At 36.7% G+C, this 16,917-nt stretch overlaps 3 protein-coding genes and 1 non-coding gene across 5 annotated transcripts; 2 read left to right on the forward strand and 2 right to left on the reverse strand.

Annotated features, from left to right (window-relative positions):
* LOC109011516 lies at nt 1–8,933 on the forward strand. Its single transcript, XM_018992765.2, has 5 exons — nt 1–254; nt 2,322–2,375; nt 3,531–3,634; nt 5,347–5,385; nt 8,342–8,933. The coding sequence occupies exons 1-5, from the start codon at nt 179–181 to the stop codon at nt 8,474–8,476; spliced, it is 408 nt and encodes a 135-aa protein (XP_018848310.2). The 5' UTR covers nt 1–178; the 3' UTR covers nt 8,477–8,933.
* An 815-nt stretch (nt 8,934–9,748) lies between these two features.
* Nucleotides 9,749–9,821, reverse strand: TRNAV-UAC. Its single transcript has one exon. It is a non-coding gene; the product is annotated as a tRNA-Val (tRNA).
* Nucleotides 9,822–10,396: 575 nt separating this feature from the next.
* Nucleotides 10,397–12,994, forward strand: LOC109011519 (tetraspanin-19-like). Of its 2 annotated transcripts, none has more exons than XM_035689022.1 (6): nt 10,397–10,729; nt 11,294–11,393; nt 11,668–11,748; nt 11,855–11,959; nt 12,162–12,473; nt 12,612–12,922. In XM_035689022.1, the coding sequence occupies exons 1-6, from the start codon at nt 10,572–10,574 to the stop codon at nt 12,621–12,623; spliced, it is 768 nt and encodes a 255-aa protein (XP_035544915.1). In that variant the 5' UTR covers nt 10,397–10,571; the 3' UTR covers nt 12,624–12,922. The 2 variants fall into 2 exon arrangements, with proteins under 2 accessions (XP_035544915.1, XP_018848313.1); XM_018992768.2 differs by having other exon boundaries at nt 10,399–10,729; nt 12,294–12,473; nt 12,612–12,994.
* A 30-nt stretch (nt 12,995–13,024) lies between these two features.
* LOC109011517 (sphingolipid delta(4)-desaturase DES1-like) lies at nt 13,025–15,146 on the reverse strand. Its single transcript, XM_018992767.2, has 2 exons — nt 14,828–15,146; nt 13,025–14,032 (listed from the first exon to the last, which is right to left on the reverse strand). Exons 1-2 carry the CDS (start codon nt 14,987–14,989, stop codon nt 13,214–13,216), a joined length of 981 nt encoding a protein of 326 aa, XP_018848312.1. The 5' UTR covers nt 14,990–15,146; the 3' UTR covers nt 13,025–13,213.
* Between the last annotated feature and the right edge of the window lie 1,771 nt (nt 15,147–16,917).

Consider the following 16,917-nt stretch of genomic DNA (forward strand, 5'->3'; position numbering starts at 1 on the left):
GGCTCGTGGGGTCGGAGATCGAACTGGGCCCAAGTCCCAACTTCCCTCTCGCAACAAACCGCGCCCATCTCCTCCGCTGCTACATTTCTTCCTCCCCCCCGGCGATCATTGACAGAGAGAAAGCGGTCACAAGCGCAGACGAGCGAGAGAGGGGAGCAAGACCGAGAGTGTTACAAAAATGATACCGCAGCAGTGGGCGCCGCCTTGCGGAAAAGAGTGCACGAACAAGTATGCAATGCTGACGCAGATTCCATGTAATTCGCTTTCTGAGTTCTACCTTCATAATTTCTTTTTGAGAATTGATCTGTAGTTTTATAAAACTTTTTGGTTAATGTGTATTGTACTAGGCTTAATTTGTTTCTTTATTGACATTATAATTTTATTAAATATCTCTTTATTTAGTACCAGTCATGAATGTCTGAGCAGAAACTTGGTTGCCCCTTTCTTCCTTGTGGAGTTTCCATTCCATTTTTTTGTCATCGGATTGCTCTTTAGGTGAGCAACAGGGCGCATGGTCCAATTTTGCTTTGGGTTAGGAATTGGCATACACAATTATAAGTCAACTTACAACAAAAAAAAGGAAATGATATGCTAAGCTCTGAGTGTAGATGCATTAAATCTATAGCACAGAGCAATGTATGCTAACACAAAGGAGCACCCTCGGCGGCCATTAATGAACTCTTTCCCCTTTCTCATGGGAAATTCATGTTAGTGCATGCATTGGCTGTAGTTAAACCCTCTCGCCTTCTTTGAACGATGCTATGCAATGAAATTTGAATTGTGAGCTTGTTGGTAGGATTCACTATGAACCCAATTGTATGAAATATAAACTTTAGTGCATATATGGTAAGTTCTTCAGTTCTCAAAGACAAAATGTTAGTCGTAGGAAGAGACTTTATAGCGAGTAGGAGTTCTAATCATATATGTTGTACAGGGGTCTTGCTCCAACCTTGAAGTGAGTTAATAAAGTTATCTATGTATTATTTTTCTTATAAAAAAAAGCAGTAGAAAGAGACTTATAAGCTAATTCTCAATATCTGAATACTAATCTCTATTAGTTAGGTATCAGAAGTAGAAAGAGATTCCATCGAAGAGAACATGGCTTTCAATCGGTTGCCTATGGAAGGAGTCAAGACAATGATGATCTGATTTAATTCTATTTTTTGCTTTCTTAGAATGTTTGCAACCTATTTGTAATATTCACTGTGGTTAAAATTTCATTTTTCTTTGGGTGAATTCTAAAATGCTTTACCCATTTTGACCTTTTCCAATCCATTGTGTTGTCATTGCTTCGCCCTTGGCTAGTACTATTTGTTCTTTGTTTTTCCATTTTTACTCGAATGGTAATAATTCATCCATACCAAAACAAGGAATATTCAATTGCTCCTTTACTCTTTTGTTTCCCTTTATCGATTGTTCTTCAATCCAATTGCAGTGCATCCATACAACCTCAACCTGACACAATTACTGCCAATGTCCCGCACCTCCCCAAAATCTTGTTTCCCGGTTTCCCAGATTATATCCCAAAGACGTAGCCTAAGCATTTTTTAATAGGTCAGTGTAGCCTATATACATTTTGGAGTTGGAAAGTAGTTTTTCTTATATCGATCTTTTCAGCGGTTGTCATAGATGGATAAGAGGTTCTGCCAAAGTAGAGGCGCTCTCGACTTGTTGGACAAATCTAGGAGGTATTCCACAAATCAAAGCCGTGTGGAAGATGGTTCCTCTTTGTATTTTGGTGCTTATGGCAGGAGCAAAATGATAGGACGTTCGAAGATAAGGAGAGATCTTTTGAAGATCTTAGATCATTTTTTGTTAGAATGTTATTCCTATGGGCCATAGCTATAGATTTTAATGGTTTAGACCTACATGATTTTCTTGTTTCCTTTTCTTCATCCTAGATAGGTGTTTCCTTTTGTATACCATATTGTGTACTTGGACTATGCCTATTCTATTAATACAATCATTTACTTATAAAAAAAAAAGATGGATATGTGGGTGTTCATTTCTTATTAGCAGTGATTCACAGCCATCTATGTTATTTTATTATGAAATCTAATCATGCATGAGCTGAGCAATTAATTCAAGCTGTTCTATCAGTGGGGCTATCCACCAGTTGTCTTGCTTCATGCAAGATTCTTTGAAACTATCAAACCTTCAGTCTATCTTTAATCACACCAATATCTGAATCTAATGCATAGGGTGGGTTGCTTTCAAGTTATAATCTTTTTGAAGTCTTTGTTCTTGATTTTTTCCACAATAATCATTGCTCTTTTAATATAAAAAATTTCTGATTGTATCCTGCTTGGTTTTTATTGTAGGGCGAGTATTTTGCAAAAAGGGGTGTGATGCTGATGCAGAGACGTGGGAAGAATGTAAGTTTTACTTTCTTCTTTGTGTCAATGTTGCTTGTGAATCAGCCATTTTGTTTTTTCATTTCAAGTCAGATTTGAAAGTTTTCATCTCTGGAACTTATCAGCATATCATTGCTAGAAATTCCTTTTTATGTGGTTCCCAGATTTACTTACTTTTTTAAAAGGGGGTGCGCGGGGTTTGCACATCCTAACTCCTAAGACTACAAATATCATTTCTCATTAGGAAATAATGGGCTACTGTCTACTGGTGTGCTAATGCCAAACTTGACAAGATATTTGCATGAACCAAACTAATCCTGTAAAAAAGCATCCTAAGAACAAGAAAAGATCAAGTCTATGAAAATCTCTGAATATATACATGATAATTCAAAGTCTTAACAAATACAAAGAGATAGAAAACGACAAACATAAGCATCTTGATTCTTGAAGGCAGCCTCAATGCACTAGTGTCTCATACTCACAACAAAGGAATCTAAAATACAAACTCGAGAGCACAACCCTGCCAAAACAGAAAGCAAGGCTTGTCTAACCCAAACCACAAAGGTGACCAACAGGCTTGTCTCGAGTGGAGAAGGGGCGGCTTACGGCATTTTTGGTCTGTTTGCCAAACTGCCAACTAATGTCTCCTTAATATTTCACAAAGTCCAACCAAAACTGCCTATATGCCCTTATGTGCTTTAACGGTCACCACAATATCTCTAGAGGGCATTATAAAAACAAAATGTTGTACAAGCACCCCTCTAATAGAACAGAAATTAAATTACTTCCCCATCAATTACATATAGCTTGTTTGGGCTATTACAGCTACTATATGGGCTTAGTCCTTTAAATTCCAGAATTTTTCTATGTATTAGATAATATTGAGCCCTGGACTTTCCCCATTAAAGGGGAGAAACACTGGGCTACAAATTCCATCAGTGCTTGACTTAACTGGTGCCTTGAAATTGATGCCTTTAAAAATCACTCTTGGTTAAGTTTTGCTTTGCCGTTTCTCAGTTGAGTGATTGAGCCATCTATTGAACGTTGATTTGTAGTATGTAATTGGTTTGAAGAGTTATGTTACCAACACAAAAAGGTGCATTTATTACTTGGGGAGCCAGGAGTCCAATTTTTCTTATAGTTGTTTATAAGCTTCACATGATAAGATCATTGCAGGCTTGGAGGAGTGCAATGAGTTATGCTATAAGGACCCTGTATTAAAGGACCGCCAGTGGAGTGCCTACATTGACCGTTCTCCTGGAGCTGCCAGCCACTCAGAGGCACTTTCTCTATCACCTGTGGTTCTTTTGCATTTCCTTTCTATTTTTCAAGACCCCGAATGCTGCGATTTATTTTAGCGCTTATACTGCTTTTATGGTTAAAGCCTTCACAGTTCACATTAAGCTGCCTGGTGATTATCCTCTTTTGTTTTTTTCTTTGGTTGTTAGCGTGGACTTATTTGTGATCGTACCTTTCAATCAAATGGGAATTCAATTTTAAGTTATTTTTACTAATACTCCTTTTACTTGTCAAAAAAGAAAAAAAATATTTTTATTAGTACTGTGGTAGGTAATGGCCAATGACATCTCCATTTGGTTAAATTCGCAATTTCAAAGCAATCGATTGACTTTGGGGCAGGGGACTAGTGGAGTATAATGTGGTAATAGTTTTTTTTTTATAAGTAATCAAAGATATTGTATTCATAGAACTAGGCAAGGCCCAGGTACACAGGAAGTATACATGAAAAAGCCTAGCTAGAGGTTACAATAGAAAGGAGAAGATCATGGACACTAGATCCGTTACAAACTATAGCCCCCGCCCATAGGAACAATGACTTAAAAAAGAAAGCTTTAAGCTCAGCCAAAGTTCTCTCATGATCATCAAAACATCTAGCATTTCTCTCACTCCAGATACACCAACACATGTATAATGTGGTAATAGTAATGACTGACACTTAAAAAAGAAGGTATGTTAATGAAAGACAGATTATATAAAGGTTCAGTTGTTTGGTTACGGTACTGTGCATTCTTTCACTCCTATAATCTAAAGTTCAGAGCTTTTTTTAGGCACAAAAAATCCTTGGAAATTTTGGTCTTGAACTCTTGCGATTTCTAAATTAAAGTAATTTGTGGGCCTTAGAAGAGGACTTGAGTACTTGTCAAAAACAAAAAAGTAAAAAAGAAGAAGAAGAAGAGGGTTTGAGTGACATCATGTAAATTGAAGTGACATGGCAATTGATTATAGATTTGGAGTGTCCTGGTGGTGCCCAGATTTGGGAGATCGCTCAAAGGACAGTTGAGTGAAGTTAATTGTGCATCTTAAAAAAAATGGATGACTTATATTGTACGTTGGGGTGTTTTTTTGTTCTTTCTTTGGAAATGCATTGTTAACCCGTCCCAACTTCTTGCAAGAAATGTTCCTTTGTCACCTTGACCCAAACAACCTGTCCACTCTGCATCTTTCTTCTACAACACCAGCAACTCAGATGCCTTCTATATTTTGGTTATCATTCTCTTGGAATTTGTAACTACTACACTTAATTAGAGCTCTTCAGCAGCCACAATATACACAAGTTTGTCAGATAAGATGGCTTTATGAACCTACTGTACTTGGTGCTCTGCTCAATAAAGCATACCTAACAGATCCAATGCTTTATTTTACAAGTTAAAGAAGTTACATTTGATGCTGAATACGAAGGCTCTGGATTTTAGGAGAAAGCCAGTATTAAGATTGCACAATATAAAAGTACTTCGTATATAAAAATGCTTTACTTACTGTTGGAATTTAGCATTTCTATAACAATAATGTCATTCTTTAGACAACTTGTTATTATCAATATAGGATTTATCTGGTTAAAAACTTTGTAGTTGTACTTGATGTTCTTCAATCATTCTTTTAGTTTTCAAATTGTGGAAATGCATGACATGGAAGCAAAGAACATTAGCATTGCTGAACACGCTTATTATAGATTGTTTATCATTTCTCTATACAGGAGTGTTTTCGTGCTTGCGTATCTGGCTGTGGTTACAAGGTTAGTATGTTCTCGGTGATATGAGCTTTTGGTTTCACTGAAGAATTCTTTTGCAGAAGATTAATAGATGCAGCACTTCTATTAGATGGCTGGTTCTTTGTACAAAAGTGGCACTGGATCATTTGCATTTTTTTCTTAATGCCTGTCACCCATGAACTTTTGCATGCACGTTGTGCTTTGCATTGTTGTTTTTTTTTTTTTGATAAGTAAGAGATCAATATTATATATATGAATGAAAGAGGCATAGCCTATGTACAAAGAGAGTATACAGAAGAACACCTAAATACATTCTAAGAGCGATAAATTAAAGACAAAAAATCATGAACATCGTCCCCATGCAATACAATAGCAGAAAACCAGCACATTAAAGTGTGTAACAAAAAATTCTTCATCTCGGCCATTGTGCGTTCCTTGTCTTCAAAGCAACGCTCATTCCTTTCCGTCCAAATGCACCACATGATGCATGACGGAATCATCTTCCATAGCGCTGCCACTTGATGACGACCGTACAGCTTTCTCCAACAACCCAACAAGTCCACTACTCTCATAGGCATAACCCAAGCAACTTCAACCCTGTGAAAGATCTCATCCCACAACACCCTTGTTACCTCACAATGCAATAAAAGGTGGTCCACAGATTCTCCATTCTTTTTACACATGTAATACCAATCCATTACTATACATCCTCTCTTCCTCAGGTTGTCCGTAGTCAATATCTTCCCAAGAGCGGCAGTCCAAACAAAAAAAACTACTTTAGAAGGCACATGGGACCACCAAATCTTCTTCCAAGGGAATGGAGTACGCTCTTGTAATGTCAAGATGTTATAATACGCCTTAACAATACATATCTTGTGATTTTTAGACCTCCACTTCAATCTATCTCGCTGTGCTATTGAAGTCCCCAAGGAATGTAGTATGCTGAAAAAGTTTGAAACAATAGGTAATTCCCAATCATGAAAATTTCTAATAAAAAGAATATTCCATTGGTACGAGCCATGAGAAAGTAGTCGCACATCCGCCACTGAAACCTCCCTGTTAACTGCAATACGATATAATCCCGGAAAAGCCCTTTCCAATGCTCGATCTCCACACCACACATCCCTCCAGAAACTGATTCGATTACCCTCACCAACTACAAAGCGTATATGATTTGCAAAGCATGGCCACCCTTTCCTTATAAACTTTTATAAACCCACACCATAGCCCCCCCTCACTTCATTGGAACACCAACCACCCCCAGTGACACCATATCTAGCGTCAATAATTTCCTTCCACAATGATCCCCCCTCTAAGTGATATCTCCAAAGCCATTTTCCCAAAAGAGCTCTATTAAAGGTTCTCAAGTTACACACTCCCAACCCCCCATTCACAACTGAGGCACAAACTGTACTCCATCTAACTAGATGAAGTTTCATTTCCTCTCCCAAACCTCCCCATAAAAATGCCCTAAAGAGTTTTTCCATTCTGTTCATCACCCCTGCAGGCATAGAAAACAAAGATAAAAAATATGTGGGGAGATTAGTGAGAGTACTCTTAATAAGAGTGAGGCGGCCCCCTTTTGATAAATACACCATTTTCCAACCAGCCAACCTTTTCTCTACCTTCTCCACCACTCCGTCCCATACAGCTCTATTCTTGAAAGTTGCACCCAACGGAAGCCCCAAATATTGCATTGGAAAAGAAGACACCTTACAATCCAGAAGGCGTGCTAAACTATGGATATTAGAAACCGCACCCACAGGAACCATCTCAGACTTGCCAAGATTCACCTTAAGCCCTGACACTGCTTCAAAACAGAGTAACAGTGCTCGCAAAGTTTGGATCTGACTATTATCCGCTTCGCAGAAGACTAGAGTGTCATCTGCGAAAAGAAGATGTGAGATGATAACAGAACCACTTGAGCCATTACCCACTTGAAAACCAGACAAGTAACCTCCCCCAACAGCAGCCTGTACCATCCTGCTTAAAGCCTCTATAACTATAACAAATAAAAGGGGAGAAAGAGGATCTCCCTGCCGCAATCCCCGCGAACTATCAAAAAACCAGCAGGTGTGCCATTAACTAAAACTGAGAACCGGGCGGTTGAAATACAGTGCCTCATCCATGAAATCCACCTATCTCCAAAACCACACCTCTTAAGTAGATATAGAAGGAATTTCCAATTCACATGATCATATGCCTTTTCCATGTCAAGCTTGCAAAGAACACCTGAACCTCCCCCCCGTAGTCTGTGATCCAAACATTCATTTGCAATGAGTACCGAATCAAGAATTTGTCTCCCTCGAATAAATGCGTTTTGGGACTTGGAAATAATAGGTTCTAGCACCATACTAAGCCGGTTAGCAAGAACCTTTGAAATGATCTTATAAATGCTACTAATGAGACTTATTGGACGAAAGTCCTCAATAGTTGATGCCCCCTGTTTCTTAGGAATGAGAACAATGAAAGTCGCATTAAGGAGGCTTTGCATTGTCAATGGGCTTTATGGTCTCACCAGTAATGATGTGAACTTGATGAATTTGATTAGATCTGGCTTTTTAAATTGAAGAAGGACATGGGTATGTACCCCTAGTTTGATTCAGTGGTTTCTGTCTTGTAAGGATTTCGGTCACAATCGTTTGTGTGGCAGTTAAACAACTTTTCTACCCCCCTCTTCCCCGGACTCGTTTCATTTTCTCTTCCACTCACATCACCATCATTAAGAGTGCTAGAGATGCACAATAAACTGGCAGTTTATATGATTCTAAATTTTAATTACACACATATAGGGATGATGGATTGGGGTTTTTCTTGTTTAATTTCCCAATTTCTGGTCATTACTAGAGAATCAATTTATTTTGGACCTTCGGTGCACTACTTTGCTAGTGTATTCCTATAAATTTGATGCACGAATTCACTGGATTAAAGTATCTTTTTTTAACCGTAGTAACTCAATGATATATATTTTACTTTGCAGTTTGATATTCCTTCAAAGGAAGTTGATAAAGTTCGTCCGAACAGGCCACCTAAGCCTCCCCCTGTCCCAAAGCCTATTCGACCACCTGTTGATCCCAATGTGACGGCTGAAGACGTACTTAGCACTTCTGCATAACGAGAAACCAGGCATAGTGTTGCTGACAAAATATCAGAAACTAACAAATTGGTGAGCATTGCAGGAACATCTTTTTTGCCACATAAGTTCAGATCAGTTCTACCTTAGGCTCTCTCTGTTAACTGATGAAGTACATCTTTTTTATTCCTCATTGGGTTCCTCAATCTTCATATCACCTAGCAACTGGCACTCATTCCTTTTTTATAAGCATACCCTGGGTAACCAAAGTGCAGTTTGGGTCCCTGTTCAATATTGATGGAGACAGAGAAGTAACTGATAGATTTTGTACCAAGTTTCATGTTAGGAATATTTGGTCAATCATGCTTCATCCAGGTAGAAATTTTGGCATATCTATTTTTTCAGAAATAACCACCTGTATTATGATAGACTTTGGACTAGCCCCATCCTATATAAATTCCGTCCAACCTAGTTTAATGAGATTGTGTTTTTATATTTATATACGTCTTATGCTGTGTGCTTCATCGTTTTTATGTAGTCTTTGGCAAAGGTAAAATTTCTGCATCCGTCGTTCTCGATAGGTCTTTGATGGGAAAAAGGCTATAGCATTATCATGCATGACAAAGGGAGATATGCCAGATGAAAGGAAAAATTAGTTGACAAAAAAAAAAAAAAAAAAAAGGTTTGATTTTACTGACAAATATGAAATATCTCACCTAGCAAGCAGTCTTATCGACAAAACTTTTCTAGGATTTAACAAAATCTTGCTTTATGTGCAAAGATACCTAAAACAACAAACATTAATAGCTAGACTTACTTGAGAAAATCAAAGCCATTATGATTATGGAGTGCAAGGCAGATGTTGCTGCCTCTTTGGTAGATGTTGCAGATTAAAGTTTGTCTACAATACTTTTTCAAAGCTCAGGGTGGATACAAACAAGCCACGTCTAGCGAAAGGCCCTTGGCTTTATTGCTGCTTTTACAAGTTTATAACATAAAGAAAACATAAAAGAAAAGAGCAATATGTTGCAAACTAATATCACCACTAGTTGTCTAGTTTCGAATCGTTTCAGGCATCTTTGCATAAATATTAAATTTAGCGGCACACTTGAAGGATAGTATTCATCCGGCCATGGCTCCTTTTATCCATCTTTTGCATCTTCCCTCGCACCTTGAAGATGAGGGGACGTTGATCGAAAATCTAAGAAAATGAGTAATGCCAGAAGTGGAAAAACTTTTAATAGATTAAATTTACAATTTTCCTAGGATTTAAGAAGGAAAAAAAGAAAAAAAAAACATCGAAGTTAATCAGAATGTTGCTGCCCAGGATCGAACTGGGGACCTTTAGTGTGTAAGACTAACGTGATAACCACTACACCACAGCAACTCTTCCTTCATATGTTGTCTATTAAAAATTGTTGGTAAACATCACATACTTTCATCATCATTTGGGTTCGCTTATTTCCGGCTCGACCGGTATTGAGGGGACGAAATTTCATCCCGCGTCGAGACAAAAGGAGATGATATCGATGGTCATGTCACCAGCATAAGAAGCCTCTAAGGCCCAAAAATATAAAAGGACAGAGAGAACCTTGTTTCTAAGAAATTTCCCTACCTCTTCCCATCATTCCTCTCATGATTTCTACACTAGCTTTGTGGCACCAAAGTTCTTAAAGAAAGAACATTTCACCAGTTAACAAAACCCCCCAACTTTGTCCTTACTATATGGGCAACTGTTGTGAGGGAGTTTAATTTTTGTCTCTACAAGTCCCCATATTTTAATCTCTTTAAGATACATGTAACATTGTATAGAGTTCTGCTGTTTACAAGTCGGTATATTTGACGTCACCTATCATGAGACCTATTATAATTATAAAAACGTCCAAGCATAGATATTTTTTTATTAATTAATGCAATAGGCTTCGGTGGTATGTTTAATGTATTAATATATGTGCTTGGAAATAGAATTTATGAATCAACACAGTCGTTAATAATATTGATCAATAAACCAAGTTCTGTCTGTGTCTGCTTTTCGTACATAAACCAAGTTCGATCTTAATTTTGGTTGTAAATCTTCCAATACCGTGTTCCTCACTTTCTCCAAGAGGACTTGAGAAGTTGGCCCCGGGTTGTCACAATGGGAAGTATTGCGAAGACTTGCCTAAGGTCATTGCTGAAAGTTGCGAATTCCGCTATGGGTATTGTGGGGATTATGCTGATTCTGTATAGTTGTTGGATGATTAGAGTTTGGCAGAGAGATTCATCCTATGTTGATTATAGTTCTACTTGTCCATGGTAAGGTAGTTCTTTGTCATTCTTCCTTGTCTTTGCCTTAGCCTGTCTAGTCATTCTTCAAGTGAATTTAGTGCTCCAATATCGTTTCTGGGATCTTGGAACAATGGCATTATAAGATTCTTGCTTGCTTCTGCACTGGTTTTAGATTGATTTTATTTGCAGAAGCTTAACTTTCACCCCATAAGAATGATATACTTCTTTTTCCCTTCATTCCGTGATTACATCAACAATGAATGCTGATCAATATTTTGGTAAACTAATGTTCAGAAGAATTTATTTGTTCAATATCTTTCGAGTATTGAAACTTAGAGACGTTTGGATTCGAAGATGATTTGAGATGAGCTGAGATGAGCTGAGATGGATTGTGAATAGTAATGAGATGAGTTGTGAATAGTAGTGAGATTTATGAGTTAAAGTTGCTGAATAGTAGTGAGATGAGTTGAAATGAGCTGAGATGAACTGAGATGAGTTGAGATGAGCTGAGATCACTTACGAATCCAAACGAGTCCGATTTACTTGTTATTGATGCTCAGTTAGCAGTATAATCTGTCTTGAAAATTGCAGGTTCATGTACACTTTTCTTGGAATTGGTGTTACCATGGGTGTGATAACTTGCCTAGGCCATATTGCTGCCGATAGTGCACACGGTTATTGCCTCTCTTGTGTATCCTTCTCAATTATTGAATATCCTTGTGCAGATAATAGGAGCATGTTTTGTGACTAAAAGTGAATCCCTAAATAAAATGTTTTCGAAAGTCAATTTTTAAGGTGATTTTTAACTGTCAATGGGTTCATGTTCCTGAAAACATGATATATGTATGGTTTTCATTGAAATTAGATCTAGAACACCATATATAGTAGCTTCGTTTTCTGTGCAAGATGTGTCCCCACTTTCAGGCTCATGCCTCTTTAATATTGTTAGCCTTAAATCAACAAAGTATGTGGTGATTATCAGTTTTCTTCTACTATTGGAAACTGCAATGTCAGCAGATATACTCCTGAATTCTGACTGGGAGAAGGTGATTTTATCTTGATTGCTGTCATACTTACTTCCCAAATATTCTTTTCCACATTTGACATGTAAATTTGTTTCTCAACTTGAACTGCTATGACAATCTACTTCAGGATTTGCCTGAGGATCCAACTGGGAGGTTCCATGATTTCGAAGATTTTGTGAAGTCAAACTTCGGTTTTTGCAAATGGATAGGCTTTATGATCATCTTAGCTCAGGTAATACATTGACCTTAATGTGGTTGCGCAAGAAAAGATGAAGGGTCTCAGTTTTTTCTTAAACCGTGTGTGCAGTGTGCTTGTGTATATTTATGGAGTCTACTGCACTAGTTGAACTAAATTTGCTTCCTTTTGCCTATCAACAAAAGAAAAGGCAGGACGTATTCAGTCAGGCTTTTATGCAGATGTTTTATTTTTACAGGGAAATGTGATGGTTCAGAATTACACAACCATAACCAACATGCAATTAAGGACTCATTTTTATGTGCCATTCAAGCCAGCTTGTTCAAAGATATTTTCCTTAGACCTGAATGCACATGTCCTTCACCTGCAGGGATTTTCGATTCTGTTGGCAGTAGCTCTGAGAACTCTAGGGCCATCCTATTATAACTATGATTCTGATGGGGATTATGCTCCCGAGAGGCTTCCGCTCGTAAACAATAAAGTTCAACCTCCACCTTACGTTAAGGATCTGTCCGATCCTCGTTCTGCCATTAATTATAACACCTGGAATGTAAGTTTTCTGTTTTCCTTCTCAACTTCCATAACCCATAGCTTACTCCTTTGTTTTTTCAATTTTTTTCAATGGGCATTATGATTTCTTCTGTTTTTTTTTAATAAGTTTTTAATGGTTATATTATGGCCTTCTCAGGCAAACAAGTGAAGAGACCAGTGTAAGATTTTCTTGTAAGGAGCATATGAGAGAGGGAGTAATCATTTTGGCATTTGATGGCGAGTTTGACGTTTAGGTGGAGGACTCTGATACAAGCGAAGATGATGAAATTTTGGTTGAATGTGTGCCCCTAGAGCTTTTCTAGTGGATGTAACAATGTATAAGTAACACTTGCATGTTAATGTTTGTTTCTATTTTCCTTATGATGCAGTCTAGGAAGTTCATAGCAGAAAAATCTCCCTCTAAACTTTTCTTGTAAATCAAATCTTGACAAGTAAGTGGTGTGGAATGTGTGTTTTCCATATCGGCTTGCAAGTAGAATTTTTCATAAATAAAAGGCAGAAAAAATATGCTCAATTTTACAAATAATCAAACCAGTCAAAGAAAGCACGGATTGGCAACATAAACCAAATAAACAAGACTTCTGCATTGTCAACGAATAAACAAACAACTAGATCATTTCAGCCTACAACTACAGCACTCCACACAGATGTTATACATAATAGCAAATTAGAGAGAATAAATATTGCCAATCCAGGGGAGGACAAAAAATATGGAACAAGTAGTATAGAATAAAAGAACTATTCAGATTTTGTTGCCTTTCTCTTCATTCGGCTAAACGGACCAACTGCCCGGTCCATGATATACATGTAAATGACCTGACTCCAAGATTTATATGACTCTAAACCCTCATAATACTCCGGTGCAATCTCCTTCACCTTGTAGAGCTTGCTCCCAGGAATTCTGGGGAAATCATGGTGCTCATTGTGGTATCCCACACACCATGTCATAAGATTCAGGGGGCCATAGTAAGAATATGTCTCCTGTTCAGGCTTGAAAACATAATGTTCTGAAATGAAGTGACCAGCCATTGGGTGCATCCCACCCCCAACGAATGTGGAAAGAATCAAATAGGCAAAAGATTTCCAGCCCCAAAAGTAAACCATGGCTGCATCAAGGGCTATCTGAACAAATAAATTGATGAACTCCCAATAACCGGGAGGTTTTGGTTTCAGAAATAGAGGCCGGAGAGCATAGAAGAAGAGTTGGAAGATGACCCATATGCTTTTAGAAACAACATTTGTCACAAGATGGGCTTCAGTACAGCTTGGGATGTCCATATCAATGCCATCTACTCCTTGGAAGCGATGATGTTCAAGGTGGTATTTTTGAAATGTGACAGACATCGGCACACCAATAGGGAGGTTAGCAAAAATCCCAAGCCAACGGTTGTAGACCGGAGTTGAGAAGGCAAGATTGTGGCTGAGCTCATGGATGGCTAAGAATAGGTTGTGGTTGAGAAAAGAGCCAAAGAAGTAGGCAATTGCCAGTATTTTCAGCCAGCCAGCATTATGAAGAAAAGTAGCAGTCCATAGCTGAAGCGAAACAGCAACCGAAACCTGCATCACCACAATTAAAAGGAAATGAAACAGAAAGTTTGATATCAATAGCTGACATGTTCAAGTAGGTCTCAATATACTATAAAGAAAAACAAAAATCTTAAAGGAGAAACTATCAATGCAAAAATTGAGAAAGCTTTTAGGAAACCAGGCACTTGAGAACTTCTTGGAACGCATAGATCTCAGATCTACTCTTTTGTTTCTTACAAGATAGAGGATAAAATAGGACATACGAGCACAGAAAGCACTTATACAATGAGGTCTCATTAAACCCTTCGAAAATTTTCATAATTTGGTGGATTCGGAAGTGGCATAGTTTTCATAATTTTTCAATCAGCAAATAGATCCAAAGTGAACTAAATTTTCAATGGGAGAAATTTAATAATGGCAATCCATGGCGTGACTTAGAACATATATTAGAGAAAACAGATCCAAAATTACAAGCATAATCAAATGCAGATTCTGAGATTCATCAAACATTATGAACAAATGGATTAAAACTGCACCGTCAATTGATAATAATATATTCTCGCAGAAACCGTCAAATATAATTCTAAACAATCAAAAGCCTGACAGATAAGACTGATATAATGGCATAAGAAACGAAACCCAGAAGTCCAATTTGAGTACGAACAAACATTAAGCATAAATCATCCCAATAAAACTCATGGCTTAACCACATTGTATCAGATCCATACCCAACGGGGAAAAACACACAACCGCGAAAATAATAAATTCAAATTGTGGAGTGATACAGAGAGAGATAGACAGTGAGAGAGAAGATAGTAAGAGGACCTTGAGGAAAGCCCAGGGGTCGGGGCCGAAAAGGTCCTTGATCTGTGGGTACTGAGAGAGAATCTGGCGGCGCCTGGAAGCGTGGGGCTCGTCCGTGTACGACCAGAAGAAGTCCGTGGCCATTACTCCCTCCGCTTCTTTCTCTTCCCCTCTAACCCCCATATCTTTTCTCTTCTCTTCCGGTCCTTTCCCTCCCGTTCTCAACGTGGGAGACGATATTCTCTCCCTCTCCTCACGCTGACTGTGAAGCAGATGAATCTGAATGATCTGTGACTTTTTTTAGAGCAGACCGTTTCGTCCGGACCCCTTGCCGTGGGACATGGGCCAACGTCTTTCCAATTTTAGGATTTATTCACGGAAGTTTCGTAATAGTATTCGTGCCAGTGAGATGATAATTTAGTAAATAATAATAATATAATTTATAAATAATAGTGAGATAGTTTAAATTAAAAATTTTTTGAGTTTTAAAAAATGAGAGAAAAAATTAAATAAAAAATATTATAAAATTAAAATATTGTTAAAATATAGTTTTAAAATATTATTTTTATTTAAAGATTTAAAAAAATTGAATTATTTTTTTATTTCTTGTTTAAAAATTTTAAAAAATTATAATAATTAATTTAAAAATATTTATATTTAAACTATGTTTATAAATGAGATGATATGATATATATTTCCAAACAAATCCTTAAAATTCCCATACAAAATGTGGATCATAAAATTTCTTCATATTGGGACCTCCTGAAATTCCCATTCAACACTTTTTTCAGAGCTTTTCATAATTTCTGCCAAAAAGTCAATACAATATCTATTGTTGTAAGAACTATAAAACATAAAATTTTAAAAAATTCATACCCTTTTTTTTTTTTTAGCTTTTTACAGTGACTTTCTACCACCAGCTAATACAATATTTGTAAGAACAAGAAGGCAGGATTTATATATTTTTCATCCATTTATTGGTCTGTGAAGATATATTGTTAGATGTTCCGTTTTATTTTTTCATTGAAATCGAATCTAAACCAGTGTTCGAGAGAGAGCTCTCCATATACAGATAAGAAATGTATGAATTCTCAGGAAGAGAAGGCCGTGGTGAACTTCCGAACTGCCCAATAAGTTTTTGATCTGTATTGTAAATATAATAATTATCACGTAGATAAATTATATAGTAATCATGTAAATGTTATATCCCTGGCTTTCTGGTTCATATGATGTAGCATTGACTTGATTAGAGGAAAATAATAACCACGTCGATCCAATAAAAATGAATTATGCGCACTTGTATTTGAAGGTCTGGATGGATGTTAAATTTAATTTAATTTAATTTAATTTTTTTTATAAATAGTAGTATGTTATGTTTGTGAAATGAGTTTTGTAAGGTCTATTTAAGATGAGTATAGATATATTTTAAGATTAATATGAGTTTAGATATATTTATAAAAAGTTAAAAAATATTATGGGTCTCGTGTGTAAATAGGTATAGAGTTGAAAAACGTTGCAAGTCTCACATATAAAGAGATTTTGAATTAAAGTAATGTTATACACCACGTTTTCAAATTATTTTGATCATACTAAGTAATATGTGACACATTAATCACTATTAGATGATAAAAAATATAATAAATGATCATTTAATAGTGATAAATATGTCACATTATACTTAGTGAGATGAAATATAGTGTATAAAAATTTCCTTTAAATTGAGATAAATTTAATAATTTAAAAATTAAATATATAAATATTAAACTCAATTTAAAATTAGATTCAACTAAATTGATTTCAGTTGGTCAAAGTTCTAAACGAGCCTAAATATTTATCACTCTGGATTTAAGTCCATATAGCCTTGGGTTTTAGAAACGAATGGACAAATAAAAGCCTATTTCCCATAAACAAATAAAAAAAAAATTTTTAAAAAAAAAGAAAGAAAAAGAAAAAAAAAGCCTATTTCTTGTTTGAGCCCAACGTCACTTTTGGGCAAAGCTTGTTTTGTGTTTTTGCTTCTCCATATAGCTGGGTTTGAGAATCGAGTAGACACATAAAAGCCTATTTCTATTTAAAACATTCACTCAAATTCAGATAAATTCTTATCTGAG

Source organism: Juglans regia, chromosome 4 (assembly GCF_001411555.2).
Source record: "Juglans regia cultivar Chandler chromosome 4, Walnut 2.0, whole genome shotgun sequence".
In the NCBI taxonomy this organism is placed as follows: Eukaryota; Viridiplantae; Streptophyta; class Magnoliopsida; order Fagales; family Juglandaceae; genus Juglans; species Juglans regia.

What these genes read in the sequence shown, in the direction of transcription:
- LOC109011517 (XM_018992767.2), bottom strand. Translation starts at nt 14,989, where the DNA reads ATGGGGGTTAGAGGGGAAGAGAAAGAAGCGGAGGGAGTAATGGCCACG. An exon ending in ACCCCTGGGCTTTCCTCAAG is followed by an intron (nt 14,033 to 14,827) that starts GTCCTCTTACTA and finishes GTGGTGATGCAG; the next exon opens with GTTTCGGTTGCTGTTTCGCT.
- LOC109011516 (XM_018992765.2), top strand. Translation starts at nt 179, where the DNA reads ATGATACCGCAGCAGTGGGCGCCGCCTTGCGGAAAAGAGTGCACGAAC. An exon ending in TGCAGAGACGTGGGAAGAAT is followed by an intron (nt 2,376 to 3,530) that starts GTAAGTTTTACT and finishes AGATCATTGCAG; the next exon opens with GCTTGGAGGAGTGCAATGAG. An exon ending in GAGCTGCCAGCCACTCAGAG is followed by an intron (nt 3,635 to 5,346) that starts GCACTTTCTCTA and finishes TTCTCTATACAG; the next exon opens with GAGTGTTTTCGTGCTTGCGT.
- LOC109011519 (XM_035689022.1), top strand. Translation starts at nt 10,572, where the DNA reads ATGGGAAGTATTGCGAAGACTTGCCTAAGGTCATTGCTGAAAGTTGCG. An exon ending in TGAATTCTGACTGGGAGAAG is followed by an intron (nt 11,749 to 11,854) that starts GTGATTTTATCT and finishes AATCTACTTCAG; the next exon opens with GATTTGCCTGAGGATCCAAC. An exon ending in TTATGATCATCTTAGCTCAG is followed by an intron (nt 11,960 to 12,161) that starts GTAATACATTGA and finishes TTATTTTTACAG; the next exon opens with GGAAATGTGATGGTTCAGAA.